The sequence below is a fragment of the Saimiri boliviensis genome, chromosome 20, assembly GCF_048565385.1.
Source record: "Saimiri boliviensis isolate mSaiBol1 chromosome 20, mSaiBol1.pri, whole genome shotgun sequence".
Taxonomy (NCBI): Eukaryota; Metazoa; Chordata; class Mammalia; order Primates; family Cebidae; genus Saimiri; species Saimiri boliviensis.
In genome coordinates this window covers 34,966,278-34,982,436 of record NC_133468.1, presented here as the reverse complement: position 1 = coordinate 34,982,436, position 16,159 = coordinate 34,966,278, and the positions used below count along the sequence as shown (strand labels likewise).

The 16,159-nt window shown below is 55.3% G+C and overlaps 1 protein-coding gene across 2 annotated transcripts in view; it reads right to left on the bottom strand.

The window, feature by feature from the left end:
• Window positions 1-1,652: 1,652 nt before the first annotated feature.
• The window catches only part of LIMK1 (LIM domain kinase 1), a 34,645-nt gene continuing 20,138 nt past the window's right edge, over window positions 1,653-16,159 (bottom strand). For both annotated transcript variants that reach the window (XM_039460714.2, XM_039460715.2), the window contains 11 exons: window positions 13,878-13,983; window positions 13,615-13,781; window positions 12,658-12,841; window positions 11,572-11,658; window positions 10,223-10,354; window positions 9,047-9,106; window positions 8,265-8,330; window positions 5,948-6,104; window positions 3,567-3,622; window positions 3,159-3,316; window positions 1,653-3,067 (listed from right to left, as the gene is read on the bottom strand). In XM_039460714.2, coding sequence (XP_039316648.1) covers window positions 2,905-3,067; window positions 3,159-3,316; window positions 3,567-3,622; window positions 5,948-6,104; window positions 8,265-8,330; window positions 9,047-9,106; window positions 10,223-10,354; window positions 11,572-11,658; window positions 12,658-12,841; window positions 13,615-13,781; window positions 13,878-13,983 — 1,336 coding nt within the window. In that variant the 3' untranslated portion in view covers window positions 1,653-2,904. The remainder of the gene's footprint in view (window positions 3,068-3,158; window positions 3,317-3,566; window positions 3,623-5,947; window positions 6,105-8,264; window positions 8,331-9,046; window positions 9,107-10,222; window positions 10,355-11,571; window positions 11,659-12,657; window positions 12,842-13,614; window positions 13,782-13,877; window positions 13,984-16,159) is intronic.

The window sequence follows — 16,159 nt, the reverse complement described above, 5'->3', positions numbered from 1 at the left end:
TAGCTGGGATTACAGGCACGCGCTACCATGCCCAGCTAATTTTTTGTATTTTTGGTAGAGACGGGGTTTCACCATGTTGACCAGGATGGTCTCGATCTCTTGACCTCGTGATCCACCCGCCTCGGCCTCCCAAAGTGCTGGGATTACAGGCTTGAGCCACCGCGCCCGGCCGACTAGTGTGTTTTTAAGTTTTTTATTTCTCTTTGAGACAAGGTCTTGCTGTCCCTCAGAATTGCAGTGCAGAGGCATGAGCATTGCTCCCTGCAGCCTTGACCTCATGGGTTCAAGTGATCCTCCTACCTCAGCCTCTGAGTAGCTGGTACTACTGCATCCAGATTTTTTTTTTTTTAAATTTTTTGGGTAAAAACAGTCTTGCTATGTTGCCCAGGCTGATCTTGAATTCCTGGCCTCAAGTGATCCTCCCACCTCAGCCTCCCAAAGTGCTGGAATTATAGGTGGGAGCCATCACATGCAGCCCATTTTCTTGACAGGACCCTTTAAGTTTTACAAGAAAACATGAAGGATGGAAGCAGTACCTCCCAAATAGGCCCGGCCCTCCAAACCCAGCTTTTTTTTGAGACTGAGTCTCGCTCTGCCACCCACGCTGGAGTGCAGTGGCATGATCTCAGCTCACTGCAACCTCCGCCTCCCGGGTTCAAGCGATTCTCTCGTATTAGCCTTCTAAGTAGCTGGGATTACAGGCACATACCACCACACCTGCTAATTTTCTGTATTTTTAGTAGAGACAGGGTTTTACCATGTTAGCCAGGATGGTCTCGATCTCCTGACCTTGTGATCCACCCGCCTCGGCCTCCTGAAGTGCTGGGATTACAGGCATGAGTCACCGCGCCCAGCCAAACCCAGCTTTGGAAGAATCTTCACTTGTCCTGGCTGGGCCACCACCTCAGCTCCACCTAAAACTGGGCTGTTCTGGGTGCTCTCTTTGCCTCTCCATCCCCTAACGGGCCCCTTCCTGCCCCTCCATCCCTCTTTTTTTTTTTGAGACAGGGTCTTGCTTTGTTGCCCAGGCTGGAGTGCAATCATGGCTCACTGCAGCCTTGATCTCTTGGGCTCAAAAGATCCTCCCACCTCAGCCTCCCAAGTAGCTGGGACCATAGTTGTATGCCACCATACTCAACTAATTTTGCGTTTGAGACGGAGTTTCGCTCATTGCCCAGGCTGGGGTGCAGTGGCTCGATTTTGGCTCACCACAGCCTCTGCCTCCTGGGTTCAAGCAATTCTCCCAAGTAGCTGGGATTTCAGGCATGCACCACCACACCTGGCTAATTTTGTATTGCTAGTTGAGATGGGGTTTCACTATCTTGGTCAGGCTGGTCTTGAAACTCCTGACCTCAAGTGATCCGCCTGCCTTGGCCTTCCAGACTGGTGGGATTATGGGCATGAGCCACCGTGCCTGGCCTGCCCAACTCATTTTTAAATTTCTTTTGTAGAGACAGGATCTCACTATGTTGTCCAGGTTGGTCTTGAACTCCGGGGCTTAAGGGATCGTCCTGTCTCAGCCTCCCAGGGTGCTGGGATTACAGGCATGAGCCACTATCCTCATCCTTATCTTCTCGTCAGGGAAGATGAGCTCCACTCCTCTCGGCCATTTCCCCAGGGCCCCAGACACACACCGCCACGCAGGACCAGGGTGGGGAGCACGGAATTTATTTTATTGTTTGGCGTCTGGGTTTGGTTCCTTGGATGTCACGGTTCCTGGATGGGGGTGGGTGTGTCCCACCTCCCTAAGTCATGGTCCCACGGGCCTGTCGGGATTGTTTTCCAGGTTCAAAGTGCACAGAGAAAGCTTCACAGTTTTAATACTTCCTAGATGCTCAACTGAGGCAAAGTGACGGAATGGCCCTCCCACCCCTGCCCGCCACAAAAATAAAACCCCAAGCCCCTGGCAGCTGCAGCTGCTGCTGCAGCCGTATGAAAAAATAATACAAACTTTTCTCTTTTTTTTCTTTGCATTTTAGTTTGGGAACAAACTCTTCTTAAAAAATAGATTACACAGAAAAAACGCAGAGGACAGAGGGGCATGAGGAGGGGCAGGGAGCCTCGGGGGAGACCCCGGGGAGGCGTGAGATGACTGCGGGGGCTGAGCCGCTGGCGGACACACGCCGTGCCCGCCCTGCCCACCGTGCCCGTCCTCTCTCTGCCCGAGCCGGCTCCTCCCCATCAGCTCCGGCCCGGGCACCGCAGCGCCAACGCTCCCTCAAGGGACCCCCTTCACCCTGAGGCTTGGTACCTGCTTCTCACTAAAGCGGCTCGGAGAAACAAACAACAACAAAGGACCCAAAGCGAGAGGACGGGCTGTCTGCCCAGCCGTCGGGGACCTCTGCCCCACGGGATCAGCCCTCTCTCTGCTTTGGGGGTTTGGAGAATCCTCGATACCTGTTGCTCCCTAGACACCCCCTGGGGGGAAATGGACCCCAGACACCCCATTTGGTTCCTGGGAACACAGACACCTGGGCACTTGGCCTCTGCCCTGATGCGCATCCTCCCATGCACCCAAGCGTTATGGGGGGCACAGCTGGGAGGCTGCCTCTCGGCCCAGCCTCTGGGGAGCTATGGATCAGACAGGTGGCTGGGGCGGCGGCGTGTAGAAAGGGGCACAGCTCACACAGGCCCTCCAGCTCATGCAAGGAGAAGCGAGAGCGGACATCCCTGCCAAGACGGAGGGGACAGCAGGGCCGGCGTGTGTGCGGCTGGGCCAGCTCCGGGGCCGGGGCAGAGAAGGCAGGGGGAGCGGTCCACGGGGCAGGAGAAGGCAAGTCAGGGCCCGGCTCTGGGGAGAAGCCCGGGCCCCCACTGTCCCAGCTGAGGGCCACCTCCCTCAGAGGAATCTGGCGGGGGTGGGTTCTCTGGAGGTGGGTGCCGGGGCGGCTGAGCGGCCCCGGCTCAATCCGGGACCTCGGGGTGGGCAGGCAGTCCGCTGTCGCCGCGCCGGTAGGTCTCCCAGAAACCCCTGTCCAGCTGCTCCAGCTGAGGGCCCAGTGGCAGGCGGCCGGCCAGGTGCATGTGCAGCATCTCCAGCCAGTGCTCCAGCTTCACGAAGGATGGCCTGGGTGACAGGCGGGTGGGGGAATGAGGGGTCTGGCTCTCCTCGGAATCAGCCCCACTGGACGCCCAGTCCAGAGCCCCACCCTACTCACCTCTTCTCAGGGTCCAGGTCGCAACAGTGCACGGTGATGGGGAAGAAGCTCGGGGGGCAGTTTGGGGGGCAGTAGCGGTCCAGGAAGCCTCGCACGTTGAGGCCGAAGTCCATGGTACGGGGCAGGTAGTCAGGGTCCGCGTTCACCCGCCCGATGATCTGTCCAGCACAAGGACCCAGTTATTCCAGGGGTGCTGTCAGCCTGGGCGTCGGGGTGCCATCCAGGTGGCTTGAGGGCAGGCGGCACTGGGCCTGGCTGCAGCCTGACCGGCACCCCACGAGGGTCAGCCCACGCCTTGCTGCGGGCAGCCTTCCCGGCCTGAGGCCCCTGCAGACGCCGAGCCCACAGCCTGGGTGAACAGGGAGAAGCCCAGGCCTCAACACCACTGCGACCCACCCCCGGACCTACCTCGCACAGGACGATTCCGAAGGAGAACACATCCACCTTCTCGTCATAGCTGCGGCCTGGACAAAGACACTGTGTCAGCAGCTGAACACACAAGGGTCCCAGGGATGCCAAAAGGCAGGGCACCAGGCCAGCGGGGAGAATGCCCTGGCCAGGAGGTCAAGGCCCAGGAGGCAGAGGCCAGCAACCTCCGTGGAAACCCAGGCTTACGCTCTGTCCCCCAACCCCACGGTCTGAGCAAGCCTCTGGGAGCTCAGGAGCAAGGGGCAGAGCCCTGGGCAAGGAGTTCCAGGCCCAGCTCAGCCACCCGTCAGCTTCGTGACTCCGGGCAAGTTGTGAACTCTGTGGTGATCCCGAAAGGCAACCGTGTGAGGTCTCTGGAATCCGTGAATGGTACTGGTTCAGAAAAGGGGTCTTTTGCAGATGGGATTAAGTTGGTCTGGAGATGAGATGATGCTGGATCATCTGGGTGGGCCCCAAATGCCACTGCAAATGCCCTCATGAGAGAGAAACAGAGAAGACACAGCAGAAGAGGAGGAGGTGGGCCTGTGAAGACGGTGGAGTCTGGAGTGATGTGGCCACAAGCTCAGGAATGCAAGACAACCAGAAGGAGGAAGAGGCAAGGAATGCTTCTCCCCCAGGGCCCCCAGAGGGAGCGGAGCCCTGTTCGATTTCAGCTTTCTGGCTTCCAAAACTGTGGGGAATGCATTCTGCTGTTTATTTTCAGATGGAGTCTTGCTCTGTCGCCCAGGCTGGAGTGCAGTGGCGCGATCATGGCTCACTGCAACCTCCACCTCCTGGTTCAAGCGATTCTCCTGCCTGAATTTCCCAAGTAACTGAGATTACGGGCATGTGCCACCACACCCGGCTAATTTTTGTATTTTTAGTAGAGACAGGGTTTCACCATGTTGGCCAGGCTGGTCTTGAACTACTGACCTCAAGTGATCCACCCACCTCAGCCTCCCAAAGTGCTGGGATTACAGGTGTGAGCCACCGTGCCCAACCATTTTCTGCTGTTTTAAATCATCAGGTTTCTAACAATTTATTACAGCAGCCTCAGGAAACTGACATGGACTTTCTAAGCCTCAGTTTCCTCATCTGTAAAATGAGAATTATACTAGCTACTACTTAATGAGGTTAAAAACCATTGGTACATGACCAGGGGTTTGAGACCAGCCTGGGAAGCATATTGATACCCCGGCCTCTATTTTTTTTTTTTGAGACGGAGTTTTGCTTTTGTTACCCAGGCTGGAGTGCAATGGCGCGATCTCGGCTCACCGCAACCTCCGCCTCCTGGGTTCAGGCAATTCTCCTGCCTCAGCCTCCTGAGTAGCTGGGATTACAGGCACGCACCACCACGCCCAGCTACTTTTTTGTATTTTTAATAGAGACGGGGTTTCACCATGTTGACCAGGATGGTCTCGATCTCTCGACCTCGTGATCCACCCGCCTCGGCCTCCCAAAGTGCTGGGATTACAGGCTTGAGCCACCGCGCCCGGCCTCATAACCCCGGCCTCTATTAAACATTAAAACAATTAGCTGGGTGTGGTGTTTTGTGCCGGTGGTCCCAGCTGCTCGGGGGGCTGGGGTGGGATGATAATTTGAGCCTAGAAGGTCGATGCTGCAGTGAGCTATCGTGGTACCACTGCACTCCAGCCTGGGCAAGAGCAAAAACTCTGTCTCTTTAAAAAAAATAAAAAATAAAAAAAAAAAGGGCCAGAAACAATGGCTCACATCTGTAATCCCAGCACTTCAGGAGGGCAAGGCAGGTGAATCAGGAAGTCAAGAGATCGAGACCATCCTGGCCGACATGGTGAAACCCCACCTCTACCACAAATACAAAAAGTAGCTGGGCGTGGTGGCAGGCAGCTATAGTTCCAGCTGCCTGGGAGGCTGAGGCAGGAGAATCACTTGAACCCGAGAGGCAGAGGTTGCAGTGAGCTGAGATCCGCCACTGCACTCCAGCCTGGCGACAGAGTGAGACTCCGTCTCAAAAAAAAAAAGGAAAGAGGAAGGTTAGAGCCAGGGAAGGAGACGGTAGGATGGATGCAGACATCAGAGAAAAGACGGCGATTTGCGGCCAGCCCCGAAGACAGAGGTGGCGGCAGCAACACGAGGAATGAGGAACCTCCGGGAGCCGGAAGGGGTAAGGAAACATGCCCCGAGCTTGCAGAGACGCTCACCCTGCCGATGCCTTGAGTTCAGCCCGTGAGGCTGATGCTGGACTTCAGACTCCAGAACTAGATGTTCATTTATTTAAGCCACTAAATGTCTTACAGGAGCCAAGGAGGCTGGGAGGGGCCCGGGGCTTGGGACGCTGGAGCTCTGCTGGGCGCTCCGTGCCTCCCCAGGAGGGCCATGACGGGCAGGGCTGAAACACTCACCGTTGATCATCTCAGGCGCCATCCAGTAGGGGTTGCCCACGACGGTGTAGCGCTTCTTACGGTCTGGCTTCTTGAGGCTCCGCAGGTCCTCGGGCTGAGTCTTCTCGTCCACCATGCGCCGTGCCAGCCCGAAGTCGGCCACCACCACGTTCTTGTTCTGGGAAGGCAAAGCCGGGTCACACTGAGGCCCGATCCTGGTACTGCCCGCCCGGCCTGCCCTCCAGAGAACACACCTCTGATACCGTGCGATCGGCACAGGGTGGGGACCCCTTGCGTCCCCAAACCCATTGGCTCTTTGCAAACGGAGCTGCAGGAGGCACTGAAGATGTCATTGTGGCCTTCTTCCTCCCACCACGCGTTGCACCCTCTGCCCCTTCCCACCTGCTCCCCAAACCATCCTGTGCCCCCCCCCCCCCACTGCTTCCTCCTGCAAGTGCTCCCTCCCACTTACGAGGGCACGGACGCTGCTTTGTTTTGGAAAGAAGACAGGGTTTTTTTTTTTTTTTTTTTTTTTTTGAGATGGAGTCTTGCTCTGTTACCCAGGCTGGAGTGCAATGGCATGATCTCAGCTCACTGCAACCTCCGCCTCCTGGGTCCAAGCGGTTCTTCTCCTGCCTCGGCCTTCCAACTATGTTGGCCAGGCTGGTCTCAACTTCTGACCTCAAGTGATCTGCCCGTCTCGGCCTCCCAAAGTGTTGGAATTACAGGTGTAAGCCACTGTGCCTGGCTTGTTTTTGCTTTTTTTTTTTTTTTTTTTTTTTTTTTAAAAAAAAAAAAGATAGGGGCTCACTCTGTTGCTCGGGCTGGAGTGCAGTGGCACAATCAGAGCTCACTGTAACACTGACCTCCTGGGCTCAAGGGATCTTCCCAGCTGCCCTTCCAAGTAGCTGGGACTACAGGTGTGTGTCACCAAGCCTGGCCTGACTGCAACAGTACTAAGAGGCAGGGCCCATAAGAGGTAATGGGGTCACGAGGGCTCTGTATGAATGAATGGATTAATGGGTTATCGGGGGCCCAGGTTAGTTATCACAAGAGTGGGTCTGTATTAGGGTCAGTTTTGGGGTCTCTCGTGAGCCTCTCTCGCCATGTGATGCTTTTTTTTTTTTTTGAGATGACATCTCACTCTGTCGCCCAGGCTGGAGTGCAGTGGCACAGTCTTGGCTTGCTGCAACCTCTGCCCTTCTGGGTTTAAGTGATTCTCCTGCCTCAGCCTCCCGAGTAGCTGGGATTACAGGCCTGTGCCACCATGCTGGCTAATTTTTGAATTTTTAGTAGAGACAGGGTTTCACCATGTTGGCCAGGCTGGTCTTAAACTCCTGGCTCCCGGTAATCCACCTGCTCGACCTCCCAAAGTGCTGAGATTACAGGCGTGAGCCCCCGCGACCGACCTGGTTTTGTATTTTTCAGACAGGCTCTGTCTCTGTCTCCCAGGCTGGAGTAGAGTAGCACAATCTCGGCTCACTGCAACCTTCATCTCCCAGGCGCAAGCGATCCTCCCACCTTAGCCTCCCAAGTAGTTGGGACCACAGGCTCATGCCACCAAACCTGGCTATTTCATTTTGCATTTTTGGCAGAGATGGGCTTTGGCCATGTTGCCCAGGCTGGTCTTGAACTCCTGAGTTCAAGCAATCCACCTGCCCCTGCCTCCCAAAGTGCTGGATTACAGTTGTGAGCCACCGTGCCTGGCACATCTGTGTTATTTGGAGCTACCTGGGTCACACGACTTTGTGATGGCAGCTCACATGAACTGCCATCACCTCTCCAGATGGGCGTGGTTACTCCCTTCTCTGCTTCTGATGGAGAACGGGGCTCCCCTCCCTTGCCAATTCTTAGACACTGGGCTCCTTGCCTGCCTGTCCCCTGTTTACATATCCACGTAAAGCCTCTTCTTTCAGGAAGACTGCCCTGACCACCCCAGCCCACACACCACTGCCCCCACTCCACGGCCCCCAGCTGCTGGTGCTACCTGGGGTAGCCAGTGGCCACTCTGCCGTGGGCTGCGCTCTGTGAACTCTTCGATCCTGGTCCTTTGCAGCTTACATGTCACTTTCTCCTTCATTGATTTATAAGACCCTCCTACTGACCTGGGATGCTGATGGCCCACCATGAGTCAGTGGCAGAGACAGGGCTCGAACCCAGGTCTGTCTGCCTCCGGACCCTGGGCTCTTCCCCACAGGCTGCTGACCCCACCTCCACCTCAAATTGAAGTCAGGGAGGCAACCCAGGGGCCTCCAGTTCTGGGAAGGCCCCAAGGCTGGGAGTGGGTGGGTTCCTGCTGCCTCCCCGACGCCCAGCCGCGTGGGGCCCTGGTGCTCACCTCTCGGACCAGGCAGTTGTGGGAGTTGAGGTCTCGGTGGATAATGCTCATGGAGTGGAGGTAGGCCTGGGGGCAGGGACACAGGGGTCAGGGGACATCTGTGCGGAGGGACCCCAGCCCGTTCTGGTCCCCCCAAGAATGCTCTCCGCTCCCACCTCAATCAGCCTGGTTGGGGCGATTGTTCCTACTCTCCCATTGGCCCCCTCTGCCCTCTGTTTTTTTTTTTCTTTTGGGACAGAGTCTCGCTCTGCCTCCCAGGCTGGAGTACAATGGCGTGATCTTGGCTCACTGCAACCTCCGCCTCCCCGATTCTAGCGATTCTCCTACCTCAGCCTCCCGAGTAGCTGGGATTACAGACATGTGTCACCAAGCTTGGCTAATTTTGTATTTTTAATAGAGACAGGGTTTCCCATGTTGGCCAGGATGGTCTTAAACTCCCTACCTCAGGTGATCCACCTGCCTCAGCCTCCCAAAGTGCTGGGATTACAGGTGTCAGCCACTGTGCCCGGCCCCTTCTGCCCTTTTTCAAAGCTTCTTTGTGAGTTATTTTATTTATTCATTAATTTTAATTTTTTTTTTTTTTTTTTTTTTTTTTTTTAAGATGGGGTTTTACCATGATGGCCAGGCTGGTCTTGAACTCCTGACCTCAGGTGATCCACCCACCTCGGCCTCCCAAAGTGCTGGGATTACAGGCGTGAGCCACTGCGCCCAGTCGTTTGTGAGTTTTGTTTGCAAATGCCTGGTGGCATTAGGAATGGAGTTGGAACACCTGGCTCACTCACCATTCCCGACGCGATGTCCTTGGCAAAGCTCACTCTCTGGCTCCAGGGGTATTGGCTGTCCTGGAAAAGAAAAGGAATGGCCAGGATGGGGCTGGCAGGGGCTTGGTGGCAGGGATGGTTGCCTGAGAAAGAGGCAGGAAGGGGCAAGTGTCCTAGAGGATCCTATGGGCTCCCTGACACCCCAATTTCTTTTTTTCTTTTTTCTTTCTTTTCTTTTTTTGAGACGGAGTTTCGCTCTTGTTACCCAGGCTGGAGTGCAATGGCGCGATCTCAGCTCACCACAACCTCCGCCTCCTGGGTTCAGGCAATTCTCCTGCCTCAGCCTCCTGAGTAGCTGGGATTACAGGCACGCGCCACCATGCCCAGCTAGTTTTTGTATTTTTAGTAGAGACGGGGTTTCACCATGTTGACCAGGATGGGCTCGATCTCTTGACCTCGTGATCCACTCGCCTCGGCCTCCCAAAGTGCTGGGATTACAGGTGTGAGCCACCGCGCCCAGCCTCCAATTTCTTTTTTTTTTTTTGAGACAAAGTCTTGCTCTGTCACCAGGCTGGAATGCAGTGGTGCCATCTTGGCTCACTGCAACCTCCGCCTCCCTGGTTCAAGCGATTCTCCTGCCTCAGCCTCCCGAGTAGCTGGGGTTACAGGCACCCACACCACGCCCAGCTAATTTTTATATTTTTAGTAGGCACGAGGTTTCACCATGTTGGCCAGGCTGGTCTCAAAATCCTGACCTGGTAATCCACCCGCCTCACCTCCCAAAGTGCTGGGATTACAGGTGTGAGCCACCGTGCTGCGCCCGAGCACTTTATTTCTAAAGATGGATTTGTAATTTTATCCAAATCCTTAAGAAAAGTTCTGAATGTTATTTTGGTTTTTGAGATGGGGTCTTGCTCTGTGGCCCAGGCTGGAGTGCAGCTTCGAAATTCTGGCCTCAAGCAATCCTCTTGCCTTGGTCTCCCAAAGGGCTGAGATGACAGGTCTGTGCCATCGTACCTGGCCTTTCTCAACTTTACATGGAGTTGGTCGCTCCCCTATGTAATCAGAATCAGGGTTCAGAGGGCCTCTGAGACCCCTGTGGCTGCCTCCCAGTGAAGAGATGAGACTGAGGCCCGGCGAGGGAGCTGCCGTGCCGGGACCGCACAGTGGGGGTGGCTGGCTCTGCCCGGGACTCACCATGCTCTTGATGATGTCCCGGAGCGTGCCCCCCTTGATGTACTCAGTGATGAAGTTGAGCCGCTTGTCCTTGTAGAGCACCCCGATGAACTTGAGCACATTGGGGTGCTCCAGGCATCGCATGACCTTCACCTGATGGGGCACAAACAGGATGGGTCCGGGCTGTGTGGGGTCCGGGCTGGGTCTGCTTCTCCCCGCTCCATCCCCCCAGGAGCGGCAGATGGTCTCAAAGATGAGGAAACCCAGCTTCCCTCTCCTGCCTCTGCCACACCCGCCAGCTGCTGTGCCCTCTGCTTGAGCTGCCCCTGCCCACAGCACTGCTCTTATTCCCAGTCCCCTCCCTGAAGTTACACTGGTTTTTGAGAAGTCTCGCTCTGTCACCCAGGCTGGAATGCAGTGGCACAATCTTGGCTCCCCGCAACCTCTGCCTCCCGAGTTCAAGCGATTCTCCTGCCTCGGCCTCTTGAGTAGCTGGGAGTATAGTGCCCACCACCACCACACTCAGCTAATTTTTGTATTTTTAGTAGAGAACGGGTTTCGCCATGTTGGCCAGGCTGGTTTCAAACTCCTGACCTCAGGTGATCTGCCCACCTCAGCCTCCGAAAGTGCTGGGATTACAGGTGTGAGCCACCGTGCCCGGCCCATGGAGTTACTTTTTTTCTTTTGGAGACAAGGTCTTGCCTTGTTGCCCAGGCTGGAGTGCAGGGGTGCTATCACTGCAGCCTCCAACTCCTGGGCTCAAGCGATCCTCCCATCTCAGCCTCCCACGCAGCTGGGATGACAGGTGCATATCACCAACCTCAGTTAATTTAAAGTTTTTTTTGTTTTTTTTTTTCTTGAGACGGAGTTTCGCTCTTGTTACCCAGGCTGGAGTGCAATGGCGCGATCTCGGCTCACCGCAACCTCCGCCTCCTGGGTTCAGGCAATTCTCCTGCCTCAGCCTCCTGAGTAGCTGGGATTACAGGCATGCACCACCAAGCCCAGCTAATTTTTTGTATTTTTAGTAGAGACGGAGTTTCACCATGTTGACCAGGATGGTCTCGATCTCTTGACCTCGTGATCCACCCGCCTCGGCCTCCCAAAGTGCTGGGATTACAGGCTTGAGCCACCGTGCCCGGCAATTTAAAGTTTTTTTGTAGAGACGGGATCTTGCTATGTTGCCCAGGTTGGTTTCAAAGTATCCTGCCGCCTTAGCCTCCCAAAGTGCTGGGATTACAGGCATGAGACCCTCTGCCTGGCCTGCTCTCTTCTTTCAATGGGTCCCAGAGCCTTTTCCTGATCTATTGGATGGGGCAGGGGTGAGGAGCTGGAAGTCCCTCTGGAGGGAAGAGGGCATCCCGCTCACCGACCTCCTTGAGGAATGTTCTCTGCGTCTCCTCGTCGAACCGGATCAGCTCCTTCATCACCATCACCTCACCTGTCTCACGGTGTGTCACCTGCGTGTGAGACACAGAGGTGTGAAGCCAGAGACTCTGCTGTAAGCCTGGCTCCTGGGAAGCCCCATCTCCACCCCAGGACTGCCAGGGAGGCGTGCAGACAGCTTCTTCATACTCTAGGCTGCTCAGGGGATGTTCCCAGGCACCCGAGCGGATGGGATGCATTCATCCCTTTTTGTTTTCGATTTTTTGAGACGGAGTCTTGCTCTGTTGCCCAGGCTGGAGTGCAATGGTGATCTCGGCTCACCACAACCTCCACCTCCTGGGTTCAAGTGATTCTCCTGCCTCAGCCTCCCAAGTAGCTGGGATTACAGGCATGTGCCACCACGCTCGGCTAATTTTGTATTTTTAGTAGAGACGGGGCTTCTCCATGTTGGTCAGGCTGGTCTCCAACTCCCTACCTCAGGTGATCCGACTACCTTGGCCTCCTGAAGTGCTGGGATTACAGGCTCAAGCCACCGTGCCCGGCCTTTTTTTTTTTTTTTTTTTTTTTTTTCTTTTTTTTTGAGATGGGGTCTTGCTCTGTTGCCCAGGCTGGAGTGTAGTGGTGTGATCATAGCTTACTGCAGGCTTAACTCCTGGGTCACGATCCTCCTGCCTAAGCCTCCCAAGTTGCTGAGACTACAGGCGGGCGCCACCAGACCCAATTAATTCTGAAATGTTTTCTAGAGACAAGGTCAAAGCTGGTTTTGAATTCCTGGGCTCCAGCGATTTTGCAGCCTCAGCCTCTCACAGGGCTGGGATTACAGGGATAAACCCCTGCGCCCAGCGAGGGGCCACCTTCCCATGATCTCCTGCACATAAGGTCTCTGTCCACCTGCAGGAGGTCCCATGCTCCTAAGAGGCTCCAGGAGGCCACGGTGGTGGAGAGGGCGCTGGCCACGGAGTCTAGAAGCCAGATACCCCTTCCACTGCACGTCCACAGACTGGGGAGGAGGGAGGAGGAGGACGGGGGGCTCCCACCCAGGCGGTCCCCTGAGATGCCGCCATGCTCTGTACCTTGATAGCCTGGCCGAAGCAGCCCTTGCCGAGAACCTCCCCGTGGATAAGGTCCGACGGCCGGAAGATGCGGTGTGGCCGGCAGACCACGCGGAGGGACTCAGAGCGACCTAGGTCCTTGCGCTGGGAGGCCGGGGATCCCAGTGAGCTGGCACCCGGAGACCTGTCGATGCTGCAGCTCCTCCTGGGGGGCACACATGGGCGCCCAGTGCCACTGGGGGATGGGTGGCACCCAGCCAAGGCCCTGCCCCTTCCGACTCCTGCCTGCTTGCCCCTGTCCACACCAGTCTTTACGGGCACCCCCTGCTTCCGAAGGGCCTGCCTGGGACAGTCCGAAGTCAGCCCATCCCAGCATCTTGGCTCATCCTGGCTCTGGTGGCAACCCCCAGCTTCCCCCAAATCCTCAGACCCCGCTCTGTCATCCTTTTTTTTTTTTTTTTTATAGACAGAGTCTTGCTTTGTCACCCAGGCTGGAGTGCAGTGGCACAACCTCGGCTCACTGCAACCTCCGCCTCCTGGGTTCAAGTGATTCTCCTGCCTCAGCTTCCTGAGTAGCTGGGACTACAGGCACTTGTCACCAAGCCTGGCTATTTTTGTATTTTCTGTAGAGATGGGGTTTCACCATGTTGGCCAGCCTGGTCTCGAACTCCTGACCACAGTGATCCACCTGCCTCGGCCTCCCAAAGTGCTGGGATTATAGTCATGAGCTACCTCGCCTGGCCCCACCTCCCTCCCCTTTTAAAATGTGTTTCCTTTTTTTTTTTCCCTGAGACTGGGTCTTGTTTTGTCACCCAGGCTGGAGAGCAGTGGCATGATCACAGCTCACTGCAGCCTCCACCTCCCTGGCTCAAGCCTGGGTTGCATTTGTGCCCGCCTGGCTGCCCCATCCAGGTCCCAAGGCCCCTGAGCCCAGCAGGAATGAAAGCACCCTGTGAACCGAGAAGCAGGCTGACTCACAAGACAGGCCTCTGCCGAGCGGAGCTGCCCGCCTCCCCACCAGGAGTGTGAATCGGAGAGCTCAGGGGGCTGCTCTCAAGCCCCATCCCATGGCCCAGTGTATCGTGAGGGTCGTGCTCGAGGGTCAGCTGGAGCAGGCGGCTGGTTTCCTGAATCAGCAGGTCAATCTGGGAACAGCAGGCATGTGAATGGGGTCGGGGTGGGGAGGGGGCTAGGCATGAAGGCACCACCTCCCATTCTGCCCCCCTGACTCAGGACCATACCTCATCCAGGGGCACATTTCGGATGGGCGTGCCATTGATTTCCAAGATCCGGTCTCCGACGTGGATGGAATTTTTCACATCTGGGCTCATGTAGCCGGGATCCACTCTGCAGGCAGGGCAGGGGTCAGGCCAGTGCTTGTCCCTCCGAGCCCCAACAGGAAACCAAAGCCAGGGGGACCAGATCCGGGGTGAGCAGGCAGAGGATTCTACCTCGTGTGACTGGGAGGTAGCAGGTGGCTGGGACACCGAGTTCTGGTTTCAGGGGATGCATTCTGTAATCGATTACTGATGTCTGCCACCGGTGTGAGCTGGAGAAAGGTGGTGTGCGCCTGTAGGTGCTGGCCACCCACGTGAGATGCTCAGCGGCTCCCATTCAGGGGACCATTGTCTCCACCCTGGGGGAACAGATCTGCCAACTCCCAGGTATGCTTGGTCTCGATTTTTGTTTTGTTTTTTTTTTTTCCCTGGAGACAGAATCTCACTCTGTTGCCCAGGGTGGAGGGCAGTACCGCGATCTGGGCTCACAGCAGCCTCCGCTTCCGAGTTCAAGCGATTCTCGTACCTCAGCCTCCTGAGAAGCTGGGATTACAGGTGCACGCCACCATACCCAGCTAATTTTTTGTATTTTTATTAGAGACGGGGTTTCGCCATGTTTCCCAGGCTGGTTCTGAACTCCTGAGCTCAGGCAATCTGTCTGCCTCGGCCTCCCACAGTGCTAGGACTGGCCGGGTGTGGTGGTTCACGCCTGTAACCCCAGCACTTTGGGAGGCAGAGGCAGGTCAAACTCCTGACCTCAGGTGATCGAGACCAGCCTGCCCAACATGGTGAAATCCCGTCTCTACTAAGAATACAAAAATTAGCTGGGCATGGTGGTATGTGCCTGTAGTCCCAGCTACTCAGGAGGCTGAGGCAGGAGAATCACTTGAACCTGGGAGGTGGAGGTTGTAGTGAGTCAAGACTGTGCCACTGCACTCCAGCCTGGGTGACAGAGCAAGACTCTGTCTCAAAAAGAAAAGCAAAACAAAGTGTTAGGATTACAGACACGAGTCACTGCATCTGGTGTGCCTGGTATGCTTGGGGCAGAGTGCCTTAGGTCCTAAAAGGTCCCAGATTAGTGGCTTCCTATCTGACTCCCAAACTCGCCCTGCAAGAGGAACCGAAGCTCCCTATGGGTCCTGAATTGGCAGGAGGCAGCTGGCAGCTTCCCTGAGCCATAATTAATTGCAGGGTGAAGACAGGACAGAGACACTCGAGGCAGTTGCCCATAAGCGAACTCACAAAAAGACCAATTTGCCAAATTTACCTGCTTCTTTTAACTCTTCGGTCTTAGGGACCTGGTTTTCATTTTGCCTCATAAAAGCTTTTTAGGGAATGTTCACTTTGCCTCTGCCCTAGGTCCTGGAGATGGGAAAGGGAAGAGGAATAAGGCAGGCAGGAGACTGAGAGCTTTAAGAAAAACGAGGCCAGGCATGGTGGCTCACACCTGGAATCCCAGCGCTTTGGGAGGCCAAGGTGGGAGGATCGTTTGAGACCAGGGGTTTGAGACCAGCCTGGGCAGCATAGCGAGACCTCATCTCTATGAAATTTTTTGGAAAAAATTAGCCGGACATGGTGGGGTAATCCTGTAATCCCAGCTATTTGGGAGGCTGAGGTGGGCGGGTTACTTGAGGCCAGGAGTTTGACACCAGCCTGGGCAAAATAGTGAGACCGCATCATTTCAAAAAAATAAAAAATTAGCCAGGCATGGTGGTGCTGCCTGTGGCCCCAGCTACTCAAGAGGCTGAGGCGGGAGGATCGCTCATGAGGTCAAGGCTGCATGCAGTGAGCTATGATCTTGTCACTGAACTCCAGCCTGGGCAGCACAGCGAGATCCCATCTCAAACAAACAAGCAGGTAAATAAAAAGACTATTCTCACATTGGGGAGAAGCTCTTCTTTACAGTAGAAAATCAGCTAATAAATGCAGAAGGAAGAACAGAGACAGAAATTCAGAATTTTGTAGCCACCCTGGTAATAATCGCTACAGGCAGGAATCATTAATAGATGCTAAAATCATTGGGTGAAGGGTTTCTGGGAACAGGATATTTACAGACTGAAATCCCACAAATGGTTTATTGATGACAAAGGGAAAAAAATCCTTACAGTAGAGAGAAAACAAGTAATCAAAGCTAACATCCTCAGCAAAGGGCACACTGACATCATACGTCTCCCGGCAAGATCCGCTCCGAAGGACAAAGCATCGCTTATCTAGTATCAGGCCAAACATGCAGAGCCTGATTCGCT